The sequence below is a fragment of the Triturus cristatus genome, chromosome 2_1 (assembly GCF_964204655.1).
Source record: "Triturus cristatus chromosome 2_1, aTriCri1.1, whole genome shotgun sequence".
Classification (NCBI taxonomy): domain Eukaryota; kingdom Metazoa; phylum Chordata; class Amphibia; order Caudata; family Salamandridae; genus Triturus; species Triturus cristatus.
In genome coordinates, this window is record NC_140581.1 from 36,612,621 (window position 1) to 36,631,761 (window position 19,141).

General features: G+C 40.9%; 1 protein-coding gene across 1 annotated transcript in view; it reads right to left on the reverse strand.

Annotated features, from left to right (window-relative positions):
* Positions 1-19,141, reverse strand: part of LOC146863666 (long-chain-fatty-acid--CoA ligase ACSBG2-like) — a 386,688-nt gene that overhangs the window by 36,504 nt on the left and 331,043 nt on the right. Inside the window, exon 14 of the mRNA XM_085627762.1 lies at positions 15,269-15,515. Within this exon, the coding sequence (XP_085483888.1) occupies positions 15,269-15,515 (247 nt within the window). The remainder of the gene's footprint in view (positions 1-15,268; positions 15,516-19,141) is intronic.

The window sequence follows — 19,141 nt, forward strand, 5'->3', positions numbered from 1 at the left end:
CAGACACCTTCGTGGGACAGCTCGCCCTCCATCCTGGTCGCCGCCGCGCCTCCTGGTCCGAGGAACAGCCGAGTCCGACGTCACCCACTCACCTGGTCGAGGTGACTTCAGCCGGTACCCTCCTGGTACCCACACGATCGCTGGCTAGCGGTTGAGAACTGAGTCCCCTCTGCTTTCAGGTTTCCTTCATCACCGATCCAGGCTTGGATCGCTCCGAACATCGTCACTGGTCGCCTGCCAGCAACTTCTTCTTTCAGGCTCCTGAGACTACACGAGGACTCCCGACATCTTGCCGAACTTCACGCAGCCGCAGCCTCCGGGCTAGGTAACTCGAGCATCTCGGTGCTCCATCGCAGGTTCGCTCTACAAGTGTCCAGTTCCTTTTTCGTTTAGTCCCACTGATCGGATCACTCCGGAATCAGTACCTCCAGACTCTAACCATTCGCATTTCACTGTTAGTGTAGATGGTTTCTCGTGCCCCTCGGGCATTGGTGTAAATTGTGCAACTGAAGTATTTTCCTAAGAGTTTTGTAGTGTGCTTAGCTCCCTGACTCATAAAGAGCCAGGGTAGTCTTGTTATAAATAAATATCCTTTTATTTTCATAACAACTTGTGTGGTGTCCTTTCACTTGGTGTTCAAGGGGTATATGTGATGGTAAACAGCTGGCTTAACACGCCCTCTAGAGTTTAGCCTAAAGACTGCTCGTATCCACGCTACTAGGATAGCTGGTCTAAAAGGTTGACTTACAACCAATCATCAATAAGGGTCGTTTGGAATGATACACAGTGATCACTAGAATAGTGAGCACTACATATCAGGCCAACTTCTCACACTGCCTCCATTACAGATTTTAGGCTGCACTCTGACATTAGATATATTTATGGGAAAGTTGCGCGAACCGAAGTTTGTTTTTGTCCCATCGAAGCACTCTTCGTTTCCCTCTTCCTTACCTACTTTATTACTAGACTCCCCTTCTACTATTGATCAAATGGCTGGAATTGCCTCTAACCGTTCCTCTCCAACACAACCTACTTCAAGCAAATCCTCTCTCCCTACTGCTTCTTCTAAACGCTTGAAACATGATCCTCCATCTCCGGACAAATCTTCACCTCCCATTTCTATGGAGTTGCTTTTGGAGGAGATACGTGCCTTGCGTCCGTTTGTGGAGGAAACTAACAGCAACATGCAGCTTTTCGAGGAGAGATGGTCTACTATGGATGCCAGAGTGGCTTCAGTGGAAAAGCAGGTTTCAGAAGTACAGGCTAATTCTCACCGTATTTCCTCATTGGAAAAATCGGTCCTCGCCCTTCAGCAACATACTGAGGATTTAGAAAATAGAAATAGGAGGAATAACCTACGTATATATGGTTTACCGGAATCCTTGGCAGGTGATGACCCCGTATCATTTTTTTCTTCCTTTCTTCCAAAACTTCTGGAAATGCCATCTACTACGTCTCTCAATATTCAAAGAGCGCACAGACTTGGTCCTCGTTTAACTTCATCAGCAGCCCCTACTAGACCACGTGGGGTCATCATCCTTTTTTTTGAAATTTAAGGATCTTCTCTCAGTCCTGTCTGCAGCGAGGTCTAAACGTCAAATTTCCTGGATGGGTCAGAAGGTGTTCTTCTCTCAGGATGTCTCCAATGTTACTGCATCTAGAAGGAAAGAGTTCCTGAGTCTTCGCGCTCCTCTTCGAACTCTCAGATTGTTGTCTCTCTTGTTATTTGTTCGTTGGTTGTACTTATCCTTATGGATTATATTAATGTTATCTGAATTTTTATTCTGTTTATTCATACAGATCTGTTTATGTCCCTACAGTTCATATGGTTACTTCCCTATTTCCTTTTCGTCCTGGTGTGGTAAGGAGTCCTAGTCTTGGGTGGATCGTCTTGTCGTGTGTCGCCATTACCCCGCTACTCCCTTCTTTGTTCCCCACAGGTATGTTATTTTCAGTCATCCTTTTTGGATATGTACTGTCTCTTCTGCTATTTCCCCTTTTTCTCCCTATCGCTTTTTTCCTTTTTTATCCCTTTATCTTCCTCCTTTTCTCTTCTTAGTTTTTATCTTTTCTTTCTTATGCTTTTGCAATTCCTTCCTTTTGCTTCTCCTTTTTATTCTTTCTTTTCTGAGGTTTAGTGGCATTTTCTTTCATTTTTCCATTATTGTAACTCTCGTTTCCTCTAAATTTTTATTGTCTTTACATTCAAAGTTATTTCATGGAATGTAAAAGGTTTTATTCATCCGATTAAATGACAGAGAATCATTTCCCACCTTGCTTCTTATAACCCTGATATAGTCCTTTTACAGGAAACTCATCTTACTGAAACCGAATCACTTAAGCTAAAAAGAAGCTGGGTGGGTACGGTTTTATTCTCTCCATCTCACAATTAAAAAAATGGTGTCGCTATTCTTTGTCACAAGCAACTATAATGTAAATGCATTTCACAAGACAACGACACTGAGGGGAGATGGGTATTAGCTAAATTGTTAATTAATTCTGTATCTTTAACTGTGTTCAATGTCTATGGTCCTACACAACCTGACTCTTCTTTTTGGCCTTTGATCACACAAAAATGTATTCAATTTCAAGATGATTTGTTTCTTCTGGGTGGTGTTTGCAACCAGATTGTGGACCCGTTTCTTGATCGTAAGTCAACAGTTCGCTTTATACCTCATAAGACCCACAAGCAATTTATTGACACTATCTCTCAAACACACCTCGTTGATTCCTGGAGGTTTTCTCACCCTGACACTCTTGACTATTCTTTCTTTTCTCCTCCTCATGCATCTCTTTCTCGTCTAGACTACATTTTTCTTTCTCAGTCTTTGTCGCAAAATCTATTGTCCTCTTCTATTGAACCCATAGTCATCTCGGACCATGCCCCAATTGTGACGGCTTTTGACATGCTCCCTCCACTTCCCAAATCCTCACGTTGGCGTTTTAATAGCTCTCTTCTTCATGATCCACTTTTATCCGCCTCCTTTCGCTCCTTTGCTAATGAATTCTTTTTGCTCAATTGCGATCCCAATACTTCTCCCTATCTTATTTGGGACTCTTTTAAAGCGACAGCAAGAGGGTTCATTATTGATTTTGTTTCTAAAAAAAGAAAGCTTTCCTTCAGAAACAAAAAAATATATTGGCCCATATTAAACTTTTGGAACATGAATTTTATATTTCCCCTAATAACTCAATCTCACCAGAACTCATACGAGCTAAACTTGAGTTTAATAAAGCTACTACTGATAATGCATCATCGATATTGCTTCGCAGTAGTGCTCGTTTTTATGGTGGTAGGAACAGATCGGGGAAACTCCTTGCGAATTATCTCTAAGTGCGCAAGGATCGTTCTCTTATTGACTCCATCTACTCTGCCGATAACTCTCTTTTGCATATAACTCAGGAAATACTTACTGAATTTCAACTTTTCTATCAGAAGCTTTATACACCAGAATCTCCTCCCACTCCTTCTCTCATTCGGTCTTATTTTGAGAATCTTCCCACTCCTTCTACTTCCCATCTCAATTTTCTTGGTCTTGAAATTGATCTTTCCCTCAACGAACTCTCTAAAGCCTTAACTACTCTAACTAGCGTAGCGTAGCTACGCGCTGGGGGTCCGCAGCGTAAGTACACGGGTGGGGGTACGTCTCGTACATACACGGGTGTACATACCCGGGTGTACATACACGGGTGTACATTCACGGGTGGGGGTACAACTCGTACATACACGGGTGTACATTCACGGGTGTACATTCACGGGTGTACATTCACGGGTGGGGGTACGTCTCGTACATACACGGGTGTACATTCACGGGTGTACATACACGGGTGGGGGTACGTCTCGTACATACACCGGTGTACATACATGGGTGTACATACACGGGTGTACATTCACGGGTGTACATTCACGGGTGGGGGTACGTCTCGTACATACACGGGGGGCTGGGGGGGACGGCGCGTACATACGGGGGCTGGGGGGGGCGGCGTGTACCGGGCCCCCTATACTGCTCGCATCGCGGCATACTTACCTTTTCCGGCACTTTTTGGGTGCCGTAAAACTATTGCCGTCCGGACTGCTGTCGGTACGAATCGTACTTGCTGGTACGTAAAAACATGCCTAACTCCGTCCGGACGTCACGTCCGCGGTGTCCCGGATCACATTCGTATGTATTTTACTGTCGGTCGGTGTTTTGTCCGACTCGTACGGAAATGGTGTTTCCGTACGAATCGTACTTGCAAGTTTGTAGGGTTTTTTTCTCGGGTACGAGTCGGACGGAGAAAACGCTCCGACCGACGGTTCGTACCCGGTTTTTCCAGGATCGGAATCGGCACCTATATGTGAGAAGCACAATTCGACCATTATAAAATTATATCCAAGAATATTATAGAAACATCTACAAACTGGAATTGGGCCCATCACTTATAGAGCACTATAACCAGTTTCAGCCCCATAACAAGACATTTAAATTCTTTGGATTAAAACCTATAAAGCCCCACCCACGTGGTGGAAACCGTGAACTACCTATGAGAAGATGTGAAAGTGAATTGATCTTGATGCTAAATACCATCAACAAGGGCCTCAACAAAGATGCTGAGATGCATTAGTGGTTAACAAACATATGATCAAGTACCTGCACCCCATTGCTTTCCTTATCAGTGAGACAAAATATATCTGACCCTGATTTTGACTTCTAAACAGATAAAACATATATTTAACAAAATATTCTGTCTGTTTTTTTGGGATACTATTATTATCTAATCATGATATGTTTACCATGCTTGTTCTTTTCAACTTTTTATTACAATTTGCTAACTTTTTAACACATACCATAGAATGACATTTGTTCCGGCTTCATTTGCTCAGGGAAGCTTTTTACATTATTAAACTTTTTCTTTTCCTAATATGTTGTCTTCTCCCCTATCATATGATGTGATCTTACCACAACAAATTAGCTACATATGCTCTGCATCAGGCAATACACTTTACTGCTTTTGCGATTAACTTGTCCATTAACTTCTTGGCCAATGCCACATGTTTACTACATATCCTTTCTACAGTGTAGCGTCTGGTCACTAATAAATCATCTACATGTCATAGATCAGTACATAGACTTTAACATTGACATAGCTACTATGTTTTATTATGGCTACGGTGTACAACTCATTCAATCACGTGACCACTATTCTCACTTCTATTAGATGCTATGTCTTTCTTAGCAGTGGATCACATGACTCCTACCTGATCATGTGACCCCCTTACAACGTAGGTGTACCTGTTCTAGGACATATAAAACTTTTTATTTTATTTGATTTCTAATTTTCTGACTGTGATTCACATAAATGTGAGATTGATTTTCTATCCAATACAATTAATTGCTTTGCTCATTTCCAATAATCGTATGACTTCTCTTGAATCCATATACTTTCCAATATGGCTGCCACAATCAATTGTTCTTTTTAGGTCTCGCCTGAGACAGCGCTTTAGCGCTGCTCTGGCGAGACTTATAGTAAGCGAGTTTTGGAAGTGCAAACAGTGGCTTTTCAGGCCTCCAAATACAGTGCATGTGCGCCGTCCGGGCGCGCGCACCATTTGGAGGCCTGAAAGCACTCGTTTGCTTTCACTTTCGCGGGCCACACGGCCGCTTTGAAGTGTGATCGCGATCGCGATCATTTACATTTCGCGGGCGCTTTGATGTTCTCAGTGAGCCGCGCGGCCACTGCGAACATCAAAGCGCCCGCGAAATGTACACGCCATTTGCCACTCACAGATAACTCCGAAAATACTTCATGTAAATCAGTTTGGAATGTTCTCACTTCAGCCTCAGAACAACATGCCTCTACTTTCTTTATGCATCCGCCAGTCACACCGCCTACTTCACTGCACATATCTATAGAAGGCGCGTGCACGTAACATGCACCCCTCTGTGCCTATTCAGCCCCGTCTGACACAAGATAAATACTTTTAATCACAAATCGCCGCGAGATCGCTATAAGGGCGCACGGCGTTATGAATATCTCTCGGACAAAAAGGACATCTTAATTCAGTTTAATGTCAAGCTCCACATTTTTTGTTTTTGATTCCTGGCTCGACATCAAAACCGAAACCAGCAGCAGGCTGTTGACACACTGGGCTTGCTATTAAGCAGGACGAAGAGGAATGTGGAAACCCTACGGCCCTTTCTTCCCCAGAGCGCGCCACGCTCCGCCGGGCTTGTTTATTTTAGCAACACAGCTCGTGCCAGTTTCCCGCCGGGCGTCCCTTCCCTATCCTATCTCGTATCTCCAGCCCACCACTGGTCATCCGCACCAAGGACTCCGGTATGTTTTTGAATTCCTTCCCTTTGCTTGTTTATCAGCATGTTGCCCTTCATGGGCATAACTTTAATAGGTCCGTTAATGTGTTATCGATATCCCAGATAAAGGAGTGTGATGCTTTGATAAGTTTCTGGGTTTCTCCTGTGCAGAGCCGGTCGTCTGTTGTGCTAGTTTCAACTGAATCCAAGCTTTCCCACCAAAATACGGATTACTATTAAGCTTCAGTTTGCATCCAGTTTCACAGAACAGTATTCCCATTCCTACCCCTTTGCCCACGAAATTTCACCCCGCTCTGTGAACAAAATCATGGTGGATGCAAGAACAATTTATGCCAAATTCACAAACCCATGTTTTCAAATCAGAAGCAAATACCATTCCCGCCCGCTTTGAATGTAACAGCAGTACTCGTTATCCTGGAAACCTTATAAAGATTTTTTTTTTATTCAGAGATTTTGTCAATTGCGGATGATGGTTAAATTGAATTTTTCCGCGTCACCTTTCGCCATCATGGGCCTTGTCTGGCTTGCTTGTTGACTTACTTACTGTATTTTGCGCTGGCTTTTTCCAACTATATCTAATGCACAAAAACACATTTGAACCATGGGGGTGGTGGATAGGGGTCTCCCACAGAGTTGTAAAACTGTGGGCGGGTACACAGTCCAGACAATAAGTCCGTTTTCATTAACTGAGGCATCTAACGTAGATTGCTTTCTCGTGAAGTCATGCGCATGTATTTTAATGGCTGCCTCGTGAGTTTACATGTCAGGATCGCGCTTCCTTGTGGTTGTTTGCTTGGGCTGAACTCTGCAATGATTTGCATCTGTAATGGGCGGATGTGTCCTGTCAGGGGGCAACACTTGTTTCCTATGCCTGGATATATATACACGTGCATAAATATGTTTGACGTGAGGTACGTGTTCTGTTTCCAAGCCGCTCTATTTGCTTTCAGTAATTGCTGTGCATTTGTTATTTGTTGTAAACATATTTTTACAGTTGGACGCCTTGTCGAGAAGCTGTCAGTCTTTCGTTGGTTGGGCGAATATATTATTTTAGAAACCAAACACGATCTCTCTGTTTAGAATACAAAATGTCTATTTTGAGTGTACTTTCTGCAGGCTGTCGAAATAATGTGTACTTTGGTGTTTTACACCCGCTTTCTCTTTAAAATTATTTGACCTCCTCTCCCCCTCTCTCCACCTTCCGCCTTCCTTGTCTTTTCCCCTTCTTCATACACCATGCCGCTGGTTTTTTTTCCATGAACACTTTTTCTGCAGTTTAGTTATTTGTTGTAATTATCAAGTTCATTTTTCTCTAATAGATGTGATTAAGTATATTTAGCAGTGTGTAGTGAGTTTTCTGCCTGGTTGCATGCAGGCTAATAAGTAATTCCTCCGAGCCTCCTCTGACAGCTGCTGTGAATCCCAACTCTGCGCCGCCACCGGAGACCGCTGCCATTGATTTCCAACATTAGATAGATTGACGCTCTTAGACTAACCAGAACATGTGTCACCCTGCCCCACCGCTCTTACCTGCACCAGCCGCGGCTAAAAAAGACTAATGCTTATAAGCAAAAATAAAAACAAGCATTTGCAATGCAATAGGTCTCGCAGTTACACGAGTTAAAGCTATTGGCATTGTAAATGACAATTCCAATAGGCATTGTTATTTGCAATGTCAATAGCTCAAACTCGCGTAAATGCGAGACCTAATGCATTGCAAATGCTTGTTGCATTTGTCACCCCAAGTGGGACGGGTATGCCCAGATGAGGGTCTCATGCTCTCCATTCCACTGGAGTCAAGCTATCCTGGCTGATGAGGGCTGAAAGCCCGAAACCTGTCCTAGGATGCTTGTTTCCAGTCCAGGGAGGACCTGACCTGGCAGTTCGGGCTGGACTGTTCTCACGGGGCACAAGGTCAAGACTGATTTGCATATGGCTGGGTCCAAACTGGAATGGCATGGTGAGCAAACAATGGATTTAGGCCCAGATCTCTGTACTGGGGTTAATGTATGACATTGTTCTGCATTTTGTGAATCAATTGTTCTTTTTACATTTGTCACCCCGAGTGGGATGGTATGCCCAGACGTGGGTCCCGTGCTCTCCATGCCTGTAGTGATTGTGTTTGTGCTGGAAGGTGCCTGCACAAAAACAATATCTCCATGATGCAGGCATCCTTGCACCATGGTGCAAAGGTGCCTGCGCCGGCGCATGGCAACTAATTGTGCGCCAGTGTAGGGGAGAGCACAGGAATGAGACTTATTATTGTAAATATGTCACATTCCTGTGCTTTGGAAGTGCTGCAGCATGGCACAGCCAAAGGGCTTGCGTTGCCGCACTGCTGCACTTTCTTGTAAATCTGCCCCTTTGTATTCTCATTTGAATTTTCTTTTTTTCATTTATTGACTGTAACTCACATAGATGATAGATTGGCTTTCTACCATATTAAATGAATATACTTTCACATTTCCAATAATCTTATGACCTTTCTTGAAGCCATATACTTTTCAACATGTTCCCTATGATCATTTTATTACGTCACATAACCCTTTTTGTCGCGTTTATTAGACACCGTGCTACAAACACTGTGCTCATCACTATTGGTTTATCCGGACAAAAACAAAACAGCATTATGGCTTTAACAAGACTGGGTTTTGCTCATCCTTAAAACATATGACTTCTCTTGAAGTCACAGACTTTAAAATATGGCCGCGGCGAACAACTTACTTGGTCACATGACTTTTTATAGTTTTCACCAGAAGCCATGCTACTTATAAACACCTTGATAAATGCTATGGGTTCATCAGGAATCCCCACAACACCTCTTTTCTCTTTGACTACAGGGACACTTTCCAATCTCTTCAACTATTACCAGGTAAGCAACCCCTTTTACATGTCTCTTCCACTGCCACTTGCAGTTTCTAATTAAGTGACAGTGATTCGACACATACATCACATCTCTGAACACTAAACTCACTTTTCCTCTCCGCGCTCAGTTTTTAGATAAACAGCAATTGTTTTCTATCTAATAAGACCTTATGATCCATTCACTAAACTTACTAAGCAAACCTGCCCCCACAAAATGTCTTCCTAATCTTTCCATCACATTTTAATCTTCACAGATATCATTTCAACTGAATTCTCTTGGATAATTAAAATATTAGACCTTATATATAACAAGTTTACGGTATGTTCTGTCAATATTTATATTGTTTTTTGCACCTATATATAGTCACCTATATATGTGGTCATATATTATATGACCACAATTATATCACATTCATGACTTTCCCATACCCACTAGGAGGTGAAGTCTACCCTTAACCAATAAAGGCGCTCTTACTTTTAAATACAAGATAAACACATTATATGTCTGCCCATTATGGGTGATGCACTATACATTGGATTTATGTTATTAAAGCATGAAACTTGTAATAAGAAAAAAATATATTATGAAATATATTTTAGAAAAATACTAAAAGGAATTACATTGACCAGGTATAAATAATTGTTTGTCTTTTCCTTTTTCTTTTTAATTTGTCTTTTTATATCTTTTCTTTTTCTTCTTGTCTTTTAAAATTTAATGTTATTGTCACGTGCCCTCCCATTTGTTAATTTTGGTCTCAGATATTCCCAATCTCACTTTGTTTTACGTTTGGGAATGACTATGAATTCTCTTTTTGTTTATTCAAATTTTTGAATGTACAATTTTCTACTTTAGATTATTATTTTTATTCTTATGATGTAAGGTGTTGAAAAAGCCCTAGGCCTGCACGTCAACTATGGTCTGAAACATGTATTGGCTGTTTCATTTGCAACCTTGATCTATCAAGAATTTATTGGCTCTTACTATATCCCATCACTACTAGCACAGATGACTGGAGAAATTCCATAAATAGAAGCTTTTTTGATGCTCTTTGAAACTGTCTACCTGAATCTATTATTTCTATATTTGTGATAGAGACAAGATTTGTTGAAAGTTGGTTTGCTATTATTTTGATTACTTTAAAATTTGAGATGCCCTGCTGTCTAAATTTATGAATTTGTCCTGCAGTATTGTTGTTAAGGAGATATTAAAATATGATAGCTCTTTCAGACAACTAGACAGTTGAAATGGTGGTTTCTCAAAATATACATTTAGGGCATGGAAAGTTTGGGTCAATTGTTAACCTACCAGTTCTCTTCTATGTATGTATCCTAAAAATGAATTGCAAACCACAAGCCATTTCTGCGGCCTCACTTTGAACCACTAACTGTGTAATGACCTAATTATAAGACATAAGTATAGTACCTATTGTATCATAGTTTCCAGGTGTGTTGTACTTTATGGTACAGTCAAAAAACTGCCTACTGGTATAGCGGCTAGGGAAAATTACATAGCATGCATTTTATGTTTTTTTAGCCTTATAAACAGTAGTGTATATTTTGACACTAATAATTGAGATAAAAGTCATTTAACACTTCTACATCACGGTAATAGAAATTTCAAGTGACCAGTATAGTAGATGTTTCACATTATATTTGTAAAATAGTTATAAATATAGTTAGTGTGTTAATTGAAATTTGACATGTCACATCAGATAATTGCGACAAGGACGGAAGAATAACTTTGTCAAATTAGAATGTAGAAATTGTCTAGGATGTAGTTTATATGACCATGTATGATCAATATTAACATTAACTACATGTATACTGAATTTGGAATCACAGTCACATCGAATGATTTTATTGTTGCCATTAGGAAGTTTATTTTTGCGGCGAACACTAGTGCTGTAACCACACTTAAGCATGTTAAGGGGCATATCAGCAACAACCGGTGACAATTATCGCTAAGCACACTTAGCGCTAGGATAATTATCGCCGGCTAACGTGGATTTTTATCGCTGAGATAGCGTGCTGTTAGCAACGCTTATCTCAAAAGCGATAAAAATCCTAGCGCTAACTGCCAAACGTGAGATTATCGCTGGAAACCCTGCGATAATCTCACGTAGTTTGGCGTTAGCTTGATGATAGGACCTCACATACTTAGCCATGATATCCACCTTCCATAGAATATCATGGCTAAGTCAGTCCTGAAGCAGACGTAAGGAAAGTAGCGATAACAGGGGTTATCGCTACTTTTCTTGCCGCTATGCTTCATAGCGTGGGGCTTGATGATAGGAGAAATGTCGCTTAGCTACATTTCTCCAGTCATGTCAGATCAGGAACGCCCACTTTGCATCTCATTAGAGATGCAAAGCTGGGCGTTAACAATCTTGGTGCTAATGCAAGGTTTCACGCGATAGCGTGACCTTGCTAATTAGGCGATAAAATTATTGCCGCTTTTCGCCCGAAAACAGACGCAAAAGCAGCAATAATTTTATATCGCCTCGTTGCTTATACGCCTCTATGTTTGTTTGAGCTAGATAGCATTATATAAGAAACAATCAACATATAGTGAACATTCAACACCTAATACAATTTGCCACATATATAAAATGAAAAGAGTCATGGACAGGTATTTCCAGGGAAATGTGGGGGCTATGCAACCAGTTTACAAGCATTATAGGGCATAGACTGGATCCTAGCAGTAAAGCCTGATTACAATTTCTTTGGAAATCACTGGTCTCAAGGCTGGTTCATCATGAACGTGTGGACATTGTTGAAGTGCTGGGGAACTACGGCATTTATCATCCAATTTGAGCTTAGCTTAGCATCCTAGATCAGCGATGGACTTGGACTGCCACCATGCTATGTCTGCAGGTGCCACGCCATGTCTGCACGCATTCATTTCTGCTCTTGAGTATTTTTGTAGTTTTGTTTTCTATTTGAAAATGTCAGCGGTCTAAGCGGAGCACTAGTTTGTAACTATGCCCATCTCACATTACCAGGGCCACCTCAATAAATTTGCAAGCAGATTTGTCCAGCTTTGGCCTGGGCATCAGGCCAATCAGGGAGATTTTGGGGCAGCACAAGTTCCCCTTTGCCAGCCATTCCGCTAAATTGACTTGACGGTGGAAAGACGTGGAAGGAGGGCTGTATGCCCGTTATACATTGCAAAAGTTACTGAGGGCAACATTGACAAATACACCGTTTAAAGGAATATGCCATATAATACTAGCTCCATCCAGGATCTATTATAAAAAACATACAGAAAGAGCACCTTAAAGTCTACCCACACTGAGAAGAGAGAACATTCTTATCGCGGAATACTGAAGAGCCCTGAAGAAGTCCTTTAATAGAATGAAACGCGTTGGCTACATGTGAAGAAAAAGCATAAAGAATGCAGAAATGTGTGAATAATCTCACCTGGTGGAATTGATTTTTGTATTATTAAATGTGTGAGGATCAAACCAATTTTGCAACATTCAGCTAAATGGGTTGTGATTTTATCCCACCAATTTAAAATGGCCTGACATGACCACATTATGTTGCCAAAGTAGGACTCTTCTGCCTTACATCTGGGCCATGTGTGAATAGAGATTGTGATTGCAGACAGAAGGTCATTGTAAGAACAGGAAAATTGTTGCCAAACAAAGTCTGAGTCAAGCCAAGTAGGTGACAGTTGGATTCAGAGAGGGTGGTTTATGTCCTGTGCATGGGTGTCTCAGGTGCTATATGTATGGAGCATGAAGGAAAGAGGTTTGTGAGTGAGTGGGCATGAAGTGATCTAAGTTTGTAGAAAGTGGAAGGAAGGAAAGGATGGTGGCTGGACAGCAAGTGTTTGTGATGTAAGTGGTGTGGTGGCAGTGTTCTGTGGCAAATAGTGAGTAGGTTTGAGAGTTATGAGAGTGTGATAATTTCACTTATTGGGAATTGCTAGCAGAGCTCTTTGAGGTACAAGCCATCTTGTCAGCTGCTGGAAATATGCTACTCTTTATGTACATGTTCATAGGGACTTCTATCGCACAGTATGACGGATAGCATTGTCCAGTCGATGCCCCCTTTGGATCTCAGATTTCTATTTTACAGTGAATGTAGACTAGAAAAGGAGTTATCAGGAGTTCAGGTTCTATTTAAGTTATATTTACTGATATCTGCTAGCAGTTACACAGGTTCCTTTGCCTTCTGCCTACTTCTTCAAAGGAGACGTAATACTATATTCACTATCTCTAATAAAATGAAGTGGCAATTGACTTAAAAAGTAATAGGTTCTGCTGTCCTTCAGGTACATATCTTGCCACAAAATGGAAAGCAGTGTAATGGAATTAACTGTTGCCAAGTGATGCAGTGGGCAATGGCTTCTAAATATATTTGTATGCCTTTGTGATCCTTTAGAAAAATAGCTGACCTGAGTGTGTGCTACATTTAATACGTCTGTGATTGGAGCTTTGCTCAAGTGTGGAAGTGGGTTTGCTGTGGGAAGAAGAGGCACGCAGCAGTTTCACCTTCCTATCAGAAACTAATACATGTATGTTAAATAAACTCTAGAGGAACTATACTTCCCAGTGAATAGTCCTTCTCTTCTGGATGACTGGATTAATCAACATGTAGTAATGAATTGCATGGTACTTGAACAGCGCGCTTATCACCCGTGAGGGTACCTAGGTGCTGGGCTGCGGGATTCAGTCGAAGAGCTAAGTTTTGAGTTTCTTCCTGAAGTCTGTCAGTGAGGCTGATGTTCATAGGTGGGATGACCAATAACCACTGCACATATTTAATCTCCAGAGTTATTCTTCTACCAGATGGCAGGGAAGAGACAACATTAGCCAACACGAAGGACCTCAGATCTTTCATATGGAGGTGTATGGCGAGGGAACTCATCTCTTCCCACTAGATGTTTTAATGGGAAGCACCAAGTCTCCAATTCAAAATCATCAATTTCACATAGGAGTAAAACAAATATATGGATCTAATTTACAAAGCAATTTGCAAATCCCCACTTGCAGATTTATATCCATGCACAAGTGTATACTTATGACTCTCTGGAATTCACAAATATTCCCAGGAATATGCATGGCAAGCTGCACAAGGCACTGGTTTACATGCCTATTCTTAGAAAGGTTTTGTGGAGTTCTTAGGGGGATCCTAATCCTACTCTGTGAATTGTTTCCTAGCGTAGAACAGGGAGAATAGGATCCCCTGTATTTTCTCCATGGGTAAAATATTTTTCCCTGTTGCTCAACACCAACAACATATCTGGGGGTGATCTTCCTACCTTGGATGGGGAGTTACAATAGCTCTATGCTGGCGAAAACTTTGGGCCATTTTCAAAGTGGAGCTAGAGAAGTTTGTGAATGCTGACAAAAAGCCATATGTGTCGGTGTTCCCAAACTTCCAAGTCAAACCGTGCCTTGAAATGCCTACTACTCACCTCTTGTGTGGGATTCATGGGCGTAGAGAACAGTAGACCTTTGGTGGAGATCTCCGTACACTACTAAATGGGCATAAACCTGCTAGTAATCCCTTTGTGAATTATTGACAAGTGCATGTAAGGCAAATTAGGTCTTATAAATATGTTTACAACTGTGTGAATAGAGCCTCTTATGTCTATGTTTGTGTAAACAGATTCATCAATATATATTTGGTGACAGTGTATGTTGGCAAATTGCTGTTGTGAGCTGAGAACGATATGGGAATCCCTTGTATGTTGTTGCAGTGATACTTTGCATGAGATTCTAGGATCATATAACGGATACTCCTCTCAATTTTTCATTATTGGCACCTCATCTTGTATTTCTTTAAAAATGTTTTCAGTATAAAATACAAATTAATTAATATCCCTAATCAATTGACACCATACAGGTGACCTCTCCTCTATTTTTGATATTACTCTAAGGTATTTTGGATACTGACTAACTCTCCCTATCAACTGAATAGCCTAAAAGTATTCACTGTCATCTGGGTACTCACTTAGCTCTCACCCATCAATAGTGTCCCGTACAACTGGCCACTTTGCCAGCATGTTGATATTTGCCGATCTCTACCGCATCAACTGTGATTACTAAAGTTTATCATTCTACTATGTGAGTACTCACCTAGCTCTCCCCCATCGATAGATATGTCCTTCTCCAGTATGGCCCACTTCTGAACCCTTTGAGCATTGGAAGCCGCCCTTTGATTGACCCGGTCAATGCCCTCCTGGATGGCCTTGTATATTACTGGGTCTTTGGATCTCACCACATCCGACACTCGCGTAGCCCTGCTGCCCAGCTGCTGGCAAAAAACGATGGCATCAGGAGTCAGATCATCCCCGGGCTTCAGTGTATTTAGATCTGTGGTACACTGAGAGTAGATGAAACAGCATCTTAAAAAGAAGGCTCTGTAACGATTTAGTTTGCAAAGCTACGCAAATTTTAACGAAGGAAGAGCACTTGTTCACAATATTTTAATGAATGTATATCATCCACACTAAATGAAACACCATCCTTAATTGAAAACTTGAAAAGGTGATTTATGGAGGTTCACAGTAGAAGACACATGATTTGACCCCTACTTCAATATTTACTAAACAGCTCCGCTCTACAGTCTGGTGATTTTACTAAATACCTCATGCATAAACAAATTCAAGACTGATTCCATACCATCTTCTTACCTTTGCTTTGTGTAAACTTTAAGACAATTTTGACATCAGAAACTGAGTCATGGTTATTAAATGATGCCTTGCATATTGTCCAATGTAAGGTGATATTCTCACTCCAGGACCCACTCTTTCCACTCCCAACATCTTCCCCTACAAATCGTTGCTTTCAAGTGTTAGTTTAAAGGAAACCAAACAAAACTAGCACATGAAGAATACACATGGCTGTCAAATGAAAGTCCTGAACTGGAAACAGTTGATGATCTTGAGGGAGGTGATCACCCATAATTAGAAAATTGGAATATTGAGAGCTCCATTGAAAAAAAATAAAGTGCTTGGGGCTTCTAATGGCCGGTAGATGCCCGGAGCTCCAACATTCCAAAGTTGTGCTTCACAGCTGTTGATGTGGACAAAAGTCTCATGGAGACCGAAGGGATTTCAACCCCTTCGGGCTCCGTGAGGCTTTTGTTTTATTTGTTAGAACATTCTGCCCTCTAGTGGCGAAATGTCCTAATAGCCTTTAATAGCTGGGCGAATCTGGTATTAAAGTCCCACTTCCTTGTAAAAGGACGCTGGAGCGGTCCTTTAATGGCCAGTATAGCCCGCTACAGCGGGCTATAAGGCTACTTTCAAGTTACAAATACATCTATACATTTTTCAAAAAATGATCAATAGCTGATATTTTTACTCCCAATTGTATCCAAACCATGGTTGAATCCAGAACTATCTTCCAGTTCCCATTGGATAAAGGAGACCAAGCAATATAAAATGTTGAGTTATATTATCTGTCTATCGTTTGTCATGGGAGCATGATGAGACTATCAGTGGTGACTGGTTTCAGAACACTTTTCTAACATGTCACTTAATCTCCTAGAATGAATGCCTTCGGTGGCAGAGCCCACCAAACATCTCTACCTCTCATAGAAAAAAAGTATATATTTGTGCTTGTGTGCTGGGCGGAAGTAGTTTACCCTAGTGATGGTGAAACTGTGACAGTGCAAAGTCTGGATCTCAAGATTATTCTCGATGGTCAATTAAGGGGGGAAGGTCACAATTGTCAATGTTGTTCCCAGAGAAGATATTCCAGGAGTATTCAGAAAGAAAGAGAATTGTAGGATGGTGTTTATCTTCCAGTTTTATTCCAAGAAAATATGCTTAAATCATCAGGCTTAGTAAATGCAAAAACAATTCAGAAGGATACCATGACTTTTGCAGACAACACAGGAACCAATCATTGGACTGTGCTGAAGCAGAGATTAGTGAGTTAGAGCTTCCTAGAACAAACAGAAGAACTGGTGGAGGTGATACTAGATGTTTTCTCTTTGGAACACAGAAACATAAATATCACACACAAACTGAACTGGAGTTGTCTCCGAGGTCTGCCAGTGCCTTCCTCGTCTCTTGAGGCCTGTGGTACAGATGGTATTAAACCATATCCATCTTAAGGATTTGAGATGTCAACAGTGAATCAATTGTCATTTAACATGTCATGAGTGATGTAATATGTGAAGGAATTGCAGTGCATGGCATGGGTGCAAGTTATAGTCAGCTCAGTAAACTATAACTTGTGAATGTTACTGTTTTTTTGTTTTTTAAATGTTAGTTTTATCATACTTCAGCTCCTAACAATAATGTCAGTTTAGCCTTTGTTTTTTCAGTGAAAAAAAAAAAAATATATATATATATACAAATACACTCATACATCTATACATGTATATATTTGTGTGTGTGTAATATATATATACACACATATGTATATATATATATTCATATATATATATATATATATATATATATATATATATATATACTTATATATATATATATATTCACTTAAAAAACCATAGGTTTCACACATGTTATAGTTAGATGGATATTTCACTCGAAAAAACCAATGAAATTCCCCCCGTCATAGTTAGTTCAGATAACTATAACTCGCGCGACCGCAATCCACTGCTGATAACGTCACATATTACATCACTCATGACATGGTCAGTGGCATCACTCATGACATCACTCATGACATCATCCTTGTGATAGAGTGGCGGCCGCGCGAGTTATAGTTATCTGAACTAACTATGACGGGGGGAATTTCATTGGTTTTTTACGAGTAAAATATCCACCTAACTATAACATGTGTGAAACCTATGGTTTTTTAAGTGAATTTGCAAGGTTTTTTAAATGCTAATTCCTAACTATAACGTGTGTGAAACCTATGGTTTTTTCAGTGAATTTGTACGGTTTTTTAAATGCTAAGTTATGTATGTATTATTATTTTTTTTATATATTTATTTTACAATAAACTACGTATTAAAAAAAATTTACAAAAATTTTATTTTAATTTTTTTGGTTTTTCACTGTGCGCGCACGGTGCGCGCAACCCCACGATTTTTTTTAAAAAAAATAAAATTTTTCTGCCTTCGGGGTCCTTCAGGGACCCCCTGACAAAGGCTAGGGGGTCAGGAACTCTCTACCCTGCCCCCTTTTCACGTTCGCCACCTTCCTTTTTCACTCTCGCACTGAAAACAAACAAAATGGCGGCCGACACTTCCTGATTTCGACCGATTCGAACGTTGACTAACATGTAACCACCAATCAGAATTACGCTCGCGCACGTTAGGGTGCTCGCACGGTGCGCGCACGGTGCGCGACTATAGATATGTATGTGCTTTTAACTGCAATTTTCTCAGGAACTACTGAACAGATTGACTCCATATATGCAAAAGGCACATCCCTGACCTGAGGACTACCTCTCTGCCAAATTTCAAGTAATTCTGTTCAGTCGTTCGGGCTGTACCTTCGACTAAAGGTCCTATGGGAAAATGCATGGGGAAAATGCGTTTTGGGACCCCCTTTTTTCTCAGCCCCGCTTGAGGAATCCCCCCGAGACTTTCAGGGTAGGAGCGGAGCGTAGCGCCCCATTAGTTTTGAAGATTTCGCGAAGATTCGTCAACCGGTGCCAAAGTTATTCAAAATAGAATTTTGAGATTTCCTATGGAAACACGGTCCTAACTATAACTATCTACTGGCGACCGCCAGTAGATAATATATATATATATATATATATATATTCAAATTCAAGTTGCCTTTTTCGTGAGCTTGCACTCCCAGGATGGAAAACAGCTGACAACACTCAAGCGCTTCTGGTCAAGACACCAACCTCCTTACTGTGGTGCCTACGCATTTCGGGCTGTTCGCCCTTCTTCATGGGCACTTTCCACAACAAATGGCATCACGGAAACCACCAGAACATCCCCTCCATTTAAATGTTTAATGGCGCTCAGGTGAGTAATTCGCTCAGGATTATGGGACTGGTAGTCTAATTTTGTAA